General features: G+C 39.6%; 1 protein-coding gene across 8 annotated transcripts in view; it reads left to right on the forward strand.

Moving 5' to 3' along the window:
- Positions 1–7,081, forward strand: part of pbx3b (pre-B-cell leukemia homeobox 3b) — a 90,725-nt gene extending 83,644 nt beyond the window's left edge. For 4 of the 8 annotated variants that reach the window (XM_084727870.1, XM_084727872.1, XM_084727871.1 and 1 more), the window contains 4 exons: positions 385–462; positions 911–1,023; positions 2,475–2,564; positions 6,309–7,081. In XM_084727870.1, coding sequence (XP_084583996.1) covers positions 385–462; positions 911–1,023; positions 2,475–2,564; positions 6,309–6,401 — 374 coding nt within the window. In that variant the 3' untranslated portion in view covers positions 6,402–7,081. The remainder of the gene's footprint in view (positions 1–384; positions 463–910; positions 1,024–2,474; positions 2,565–6,308) is intronic. The other 4 variants (XM_084727874.1, XM_084727875.1, XM_084727876.1 and 1 more) reach the window with 2 other exon arrangements.
- The last annotated feature ends 576 nt before the right edge of the window (positions 7,082–7,657 follow it).

Below are 7,657 nucleotides of genomic sequence, written 5' to 3' on the forward strand. Positions count from 1 at the left end.
TTGGTAGGTTGCTACTGTACTGCATGTGGCAGTCCAGCAATGAATAACGGCACAAAAATTACTTTCCTGCAACAACTTTGCGTTATGTACATCACATGATGTCACTGATTACTGAAGCTCTGTCCAAACCTCATACAGCTGCTTACGTTGAAGTCATGTGAAAGCCTGGTGCATCTCTCTCTCAGCCGCTAACAGGTATCGTGCACATTTGTATGCATCGAAAAGGGGAGGTGACAGAACGTCTGTATTTGAGGAGTTGGGAATGAGAATGGGATGGAAAGGGGCATGTTTAGTCGGGTTTATTGAGTAATGTAATGCTGAGTTTGGACTACCTGCGTCGGGGTGTGGTAAGCTTATGAAGTGGTCCCTTTTTCTTGCACCCAGGATTCCAGATGAAAGATGAAGAGTTTCAGCTGGATTCTGCAGAGAGCAAAAACACTCTTTTAACCAACATGTTTACTGGTACTGGTCTTTTCATAAGCTTCTTATTGTCCTTGTCATTTACCATGTGATACCTCCCTGCCAACGTTAGATTGGAAGTAGGTGATGTGGAACAATTGGGAGCTTAAGCGACCAACCGCATATAGAACCGGTCCCCCTTGTGTCATGTGATTTTTCATTTCATTTGTGTCCATCGCATTCATAAAAAAAAAAAGATCCTCTCGAGTCCTTCTGCATATCTCCTGTTTGTTTCTTTGCCTCCCTTTCTTTCCTCCCTTCACCCCTGTAGTTGCTTGCTTTATGGGCGTCTTTCTTCAGTGTATTTTTCTGCTTGAGTTGGGTCTGTGTTATGCAGACACATGCGTAGTGTGTGTGTGTCTGCGTTTTCTGTGCGTGCGTGTGTGTATGTCTGTGCTTTCCCTTTTATAGCCTTCTCATGTATTCAGCTACTTACATCCTCCCTTTCCAGGTTCTTCAGGTTCTTTTAACCTCCCAAACTCTGGGGACATGTTCTTGAGCATGCAGAGTCTGAATGGGGATTCTTACCAAGGGGCACAAGTCGGAGCCAATGTACAGTCACAGGTAGGATCAACAATCAGGGACAGTTCCTGACAACCAGTGCAGAGAGCTGTCCTTGTCTTGCCTGTGTACTGAGCCATCCACAGTGCAGTCTGAAGCACAAACCAAAAATAGACAAAAACAAGAAAAAAACACGCTGCTCATGCGAGGGGCAGTCCAACCTCCTCTAAACCTCCAATTGACTAACGTGTTGACTGACTATTTCGCTTTGGATGGAATATTTTGGCAGCCAAAATATAATCCCACCCCACTGCTATCATACCACAAAGGTTCCAAACATCTTAAGTAAAAGATTTTGTGAATGCATTTGGCTTTGACTTGAACTCTTGGGTTGGTATTGGGTTTTTGGTACTGTGTTTTCCCCTTTTTTCTGTATTCTATATTGCTATCTTCCTTGTCTCATCTTGTTATTGTGTGTTGTTGATGTCCTCCATTTTGTAAGTTTAACGCAGCTACACAACAGACTACGGAAGCATATTGCTGCCACACCAGAAAAATATAAACAGATCAGTACCACATTATACCATTTAATGTTTATTATAACAAGATGTTTTCACATTATAAAAAGATATTTTCACATTATTACAATATACAAACTTATCACATTAGAATGTGAAAAGTTTATTGTTATAACAAGATTATTTTCAGGTTATAACAATGTATAAACATATCACAACAAACTTTTTTCATCTTGACAATATATTGTTTATTTTGTTACAACAAAAAACATCATAGTGTGATAACATGTTGTTGTTATAAGAAGAAACTTTTCTTGTTCTATATACTATTTATATAGCTCGTTATAATATGAAACGTTTCCTGTAATAAAGTGATGACACATTGTTATGACATAAAATGTTTCACATTATGTTATAACATTGTTATTACAAGAAACCTTTTGTTATAACAATATGCTCTTTATATATCTTGCTGTAATGTGAAATGTTTCGTGTTATAACAATAAACGTTTTACATTATAACCAGATAAATGTTATCTTTTATGACAGAAAAGGTTTCTTATTGTACATAAAAATATCTTGTTATAACAATAAACTTCTCATATTATAACGTGATATGATTCATTTTTATTTTTCTGGCATGGCACAATATGCTGCTGTAACAGCACAACAGCAAAAGCTATGCTTATTCATGATTAAGAGGAAGCTAATATAAAACTGGCACAGTATACTTGTTACATTATTGTTTTGTTTTTGTTTATTTTTTCATAGCTGTAGAAAATACCTTAGATTGGAGCATGCTCGTAATGTCAGTATGCCTTTTTTTTTTTTCATTAGAAAATCTATTAGCTGTGTTCCAAATTTGCTGTCTCAGGAGTCCCTTTGTGATTTCACACTAGTCAGTATCTGTTGCTTCACTGAGCATGTTCACAGTTAGTGTTGGCCTGCGTCGAGACACTCGGTTGACCAGCTTGTCCACCTTGTCTGTCCCCTCAGGTGGATACCCTGCGCCATGTTATCAGTCAGACGGCAGGATACAATGATGCTCTTGGGGGAAACACCATGTATAGTCCACATGGCTTGAATGTAAGTACAGCTTTTATTGGTTAGACAAAGGCAGCGTCAGAATATGCTGCTGAGGGTTAAAATTGTATATCACCATGAAACTTCCCCAGCTGATTACTTACATCAAGACAATTATTTTTCATTTTTCAGAATAAAATGTTATATAAATCAGGCTGAAAATGTTCGGATGAACGAACCCCTGACCTCTGTGCAAAACACTTCAGAATAAAACTGGAATGTTTGGTGTGTGTAAGTCGTAGTGAAGTGGAGATTTCTGCCTCACAGTGTGAGGATAAACTCATTTTGACACATTTTCCAAGACACTGAAGGTGAACGGGTTTTAAAAAAAAATGTATTCCCTACAAGTTTTCTGAAGTATGTTTAAGTTCTCAAATGAGAACTTATCTAATGCTAACTTTTAGAGAAATCTGAAGATGCAAATAAACCAAGTGTAATAAAATAAACACCTAAATGTCTAATTTGGATGTTTTCTTTCCACTCATTTAAAAGAAGACGTGTTATGGAAGAAAAATAGACCAAGATGTTTTGATAAAAATTGATCAGTACATGAAATAAAACAATGTAGTGTTTTGCCTAAATTAAGCCACAGTACATTAGATTGCATCACTAACACAGCAGGAACTGACAGGGATAACATTGCATGAGTTTTTGCTTCCCAAAGTCTGTGCTGCACAATATTTTTAGACATTAACACCCATTTTTCACCTGATATGAATAACAATTATATTTAATAAAACACATTACTCAGCAGTGGAATAAAATCTCCAGCTTTACTTTAAACAAACATCTTTTAATACTTTATTTGACTCAAACCAAAAATAAGATGAAAAAAAAAGGTTTTACTTCGCTGCATGGTATCTGTTGCATTTAGCTGTTTTGAAATGCTTCACAGAATTTTCTGTAGCCTTATCTTCATGATAAAATATGAACATGTGATCGCCTGCAGCCCTTTTCCAGACATGAATTCCATCTTCCTTGATGAGGTTTGATATGGCGCCTTTTTGTAAAGCAGCGCATAATCTGAAGCTATCAGAGTAAAGATTAATTTTGTTGATGAGAGAGGATGAAGAGAGAGGGAGAGACAGAGAAATGGTATCAGACAGCTCTCTCTTTCTCCTCTCTGCACTGTATCAGAAGCTCAGTATTTGCTCTCTTTATATTGTTATGCCTGTTGGGTAAAATGCACGCATTTTCACACTCTAATATTATTTAAAGCTTAAGCATCAGAAGTGAGGTATTAGATTTAGAGCAGTGTTACTGGAAATTAAAATTTCTGTGAAAAAAAATTAACACTTTTTATGTAAACAAATGGTGGGGGGCTGTTGCCAACGCTGAATGCTTTTGGTGTCATTTTGGCTTTGCTGCAGCCTTATTGCTATAAGCTCTTTAGACATGTCAACTCCTACCAGGATCAAGTGTTTTTCACTTTCTCACAAGGTTTCTCACTTCCACGCGCAGTGTAGACCTGTGCCTACTGGCTCACCACAGCTCAGTGTGATCCCGACTGAAACAGCAACTGACGGACTGAACAAACAACACACGAGAGAAGAAAATCAGAATAAATGAGAGACACAGTATTAAAATATTTTGGATAAGTCAGATCGTGGCACAGCTCCGGTTTTGTACCCTGAAAGTGCCTTATAGATACATTAGCATAGACTAACCTTTAGCTTTGTTGGCGGTGACGTCGAAGGATCCAGTAAAGGCTAGGTCACGCCTGGAGCAAAGCAAAGTCAGGCTGGCTAAGACTGGCTCTCTCGGAGAGGCCCCTGCCCTGTCACTTCCACTCAGCTCTCCCCACCTCACCCGGCCCGAGCCCTCCCTCTTCCTGACTGACAGGAGAATATGTAGCGACAAGCTGTCGGCCGCTGCTGGAATCTGCTTAGACACTGATTTCAGGGATCGCTCCCATTGGTCGGGACAACGAGACAAATTTGCTTCCGAGAGTCTCTTCTTTGCTGATGCTACTGTAATGCAAAGAATGCTGGACTAATCACACGGCATCATCGCGTGTCAGACGTTTTAACATCAGCTGACACGACCAGAAAGTCTCATTTCCATGTCGGAGCGTTCTGTTACATTTTGGGGAATAAAAATGTGGCGAGATTATGTTGCAGAAAACGTGTTTGTAATCTCAACCTTTTCCCATTTGTGTCAATATGTCACAAAACTGGCACAATGAGAAGCTTTTTCTTTGGAGTAAATCACACAATTCTCCTCAGGCTACAGAGCTTCATGCTGCTTTTCATGAAGCTGAATTACAGAAGATGTATAGTAATAACTTATCATGCAGCATGAACACAATTAGAAGAAAGTTATTTGCTCAATTTAAAGAAAAATGTTAAAGATATCTAAATTCTTAAATTAGTCAAGACAAAAAGAGAAAATTTTTTTGCTGATGCCACACTCTCAGAAATAAGGGTTTCAAAATGGTTCTTGATGAAGGGCTGAGGTTCTACTTGTGTTCTACCATAGTTGATCATTTTTGCCTCATCTTTTCAATACAGTTCTTCATAGAACCCTCAGAAAAGGCCCTTTTCCACCAAATTACCTCTGGTTCCTCAACTAGTTCCATTCAAGATCCTGGGAACCTTGGTGCTATCTAGTGAACTAGTGTGCGTTTCCAGCAGTTTTCAGTGGAACCGTTGAAATCAAGGATGTCATCAACAGAGGACGTTGCACATCTGCTGTTTTGGGTTCGAACTGGGAACCAACTTTTTGGTTCTAAACCACTTAAAATTAGGCACTTAAATCTGAACAAGGCTGGTTCCATGTTGATGGAAAAGGTCTAGTAAAGGGCACTGGATGGAACCTTTCCACCATAGAAAGGCTCTCTGTAGAACCTCCATTAGGCGGATGTGGATGAAACCTTTCACAGATGGTTCTATGTATAGCCCTTTATGTAGTGTGTTAGGTAGAATGTTCTGAAAGGGTTCCAGGTGGAAGATCTATATAGGTTTTTACCAGGAACCAAAAAGGGTTCTCCTATGGGGACAAACCAAAGAATACTAAGGATCCTATCTTACACAAGTGGAAAGCGCTTAATTTAGTCAAGATGTGTCCGAATCCACTTTTGCTGTCTTGCACCAGGGGTGCAGGGGTATCCTGTCCTGCCCCGCCCCTTGTACCACCAGTGCACGGCGGGATGCACCTATCAGGTGTGCCCAAGTGCCCTCATTAATTCACAGGCGAGTTTAGGCTGAATATGCAATAAACCAGAGAGACGGCGCTCATCATCTTTATGAAACAGGTGCGCCAGGAGCGCAAGTGGTGGCAACACGGCGGCGGATTTACCAGGAGAAAACAAAGAGAAAAGATTTTCAAGCAAGGAGACAGAACTCCTGGTTCGAGAAGTGAAAGTGCAAGAGCACGAAATAGGACAAGACATCTCCAAAGCAGCTTCATGCCCATGGCTGCACAGACCAGGTACAAGTGCATTTGCCATCTTGCACTGACGTCGGTGTAAGATAGCAAATCCACCTGTGCCACCAGCACAACAGCTTTGCACCGCGTGTAAGACAGGACCCTGTGTGGTTCTTCTTAGCACCTTTATTTCACCTTTATCAGAGTGCACTGCTGGACTGTCACACAGCGTCATTGTGTGTCAGACGTTTTAACATCAGCTGACATGGCCAGAACGTCTCATTTCCATGTTTGAAGGGTTCTGTTGCATTTTGGGAATAAAAAGCTCGTGTTGCAGAGAACGTGTTTGTAATCTCAACCTTTTCCCCTCTTGTGTTCCAGGCTAATGGGGGATGGCAAGATGCAACGACTCCGTCTTCTGTAATATCTCCGACAGAAGGACCAGGAAGTGTGCACTCCGATACCTCGAATTGATCCACTATTAATGCATCTTCGCCTCAAGCTGGGCATGGACTCTTTTCACCGGCTGACCAACAACAGCAGAGGATAATACAAAAACCTTTTCACGACAGATTTGTTTTTCCTGTACCTTCAAATTTCCACACACACTCCGTCATTAAGTGTTTCCTGATCGTTCAGTGTTTTCTTTCTGTCCTCATAAATCGACTCTGATCACCTTGCTCTGATTTGTTTGTCGTAGGGGTAAGCACACACACGTACCAATAGAAAACAGCCCTTAGATGATGCTCTGTCAACTTTCAGGATCTGAAATTAAAGGGGCAGTTCACCCCAAAATCAAAAGTACATATTTTTCCTCTCTCCTGCAGTGCTATTTATCCATCTGGACGGTTTTAGTGTGAGTTGATGAGTTTTGTCGGCCACAGAGACGTCTGCCTTCTCTCCAATATGACGGAAATAGATAGCACTTGGTTTGTGGTGCTCAAAGTGCCAAAAAATACATTTGAAAAAAGCAACACCAGTTTTTATTTCCACAAATCATGACCCAACCTCTGAATCTACTGGAACTACTTTCTGTCCACTAGAAAGAAAGTAGCTCCTACATGAAACTGGATTTTCTTTAGTAACCAGGTCATGATTTCTTCAACACTTTTAACTCAATTCATTACTCAGTCATTTTTGAAATACAATTTTTTTTAAAGTTTATTTACAGAAGGAAAGCAAATTCTCAACAGTATTTAGTTGGTAAAACTTTTCAAGACTTAAGAGTTTGTTGGGGTCAAAACTCAAAAATCTGTTTTATTAAGTTGCTTTGAAATTTTGAGTTTTCTCTTGAGTTTTTCTTTTTACAGTAAAGTTAGTATATTATATTGGTGAGAAGGTTAACATCTCTATGGTCCACATTTATAAAACAAGCCTTTGCATTATGAGTAAGGGGGAAAATATGCAATTTTGATTTTGGGCTGAACTGTCCCTTTAAAGATGACATTTTATGACATTTTAATCAGCCGTTTGTTTGTTTCTTCGATTTAATTACCACTCTCCATTTTGATAATTGGGTTCTCTCTCAGTTCATAGAAGACATAGATTAAAGCAGCTGTTTCTTTGACTGTAATGTGCTCGCAATCTTGTCCAGCAACTCAACAATGCTACTGTTGACAGCTCAATGGCAGCTTTGTAGTTCCTCCCAAGATTTATTTTTGCCTTACAGCCGTATGCATTAGTAGAAGGAAATGACTATTCAAACTCTGGAACATAAAGAAGTGTAATTG

This window comes from Lutjanus erythropterus, chromosome 10 (assembly GCF_056507025.1).
Source record: "Lutjanus erythropterus isolate fLutEry1 chromosome 10, fLutEry1.hap2, whole genome shotgun sequence".
In the NCBI taxonomy this organism is placed as follows: Eukaryota; Metazoa; Chordata; class Actinopteri; order Lutjaniformes; family Lutjanidae; genus Lutjanus; species Lutjanus erythropterus.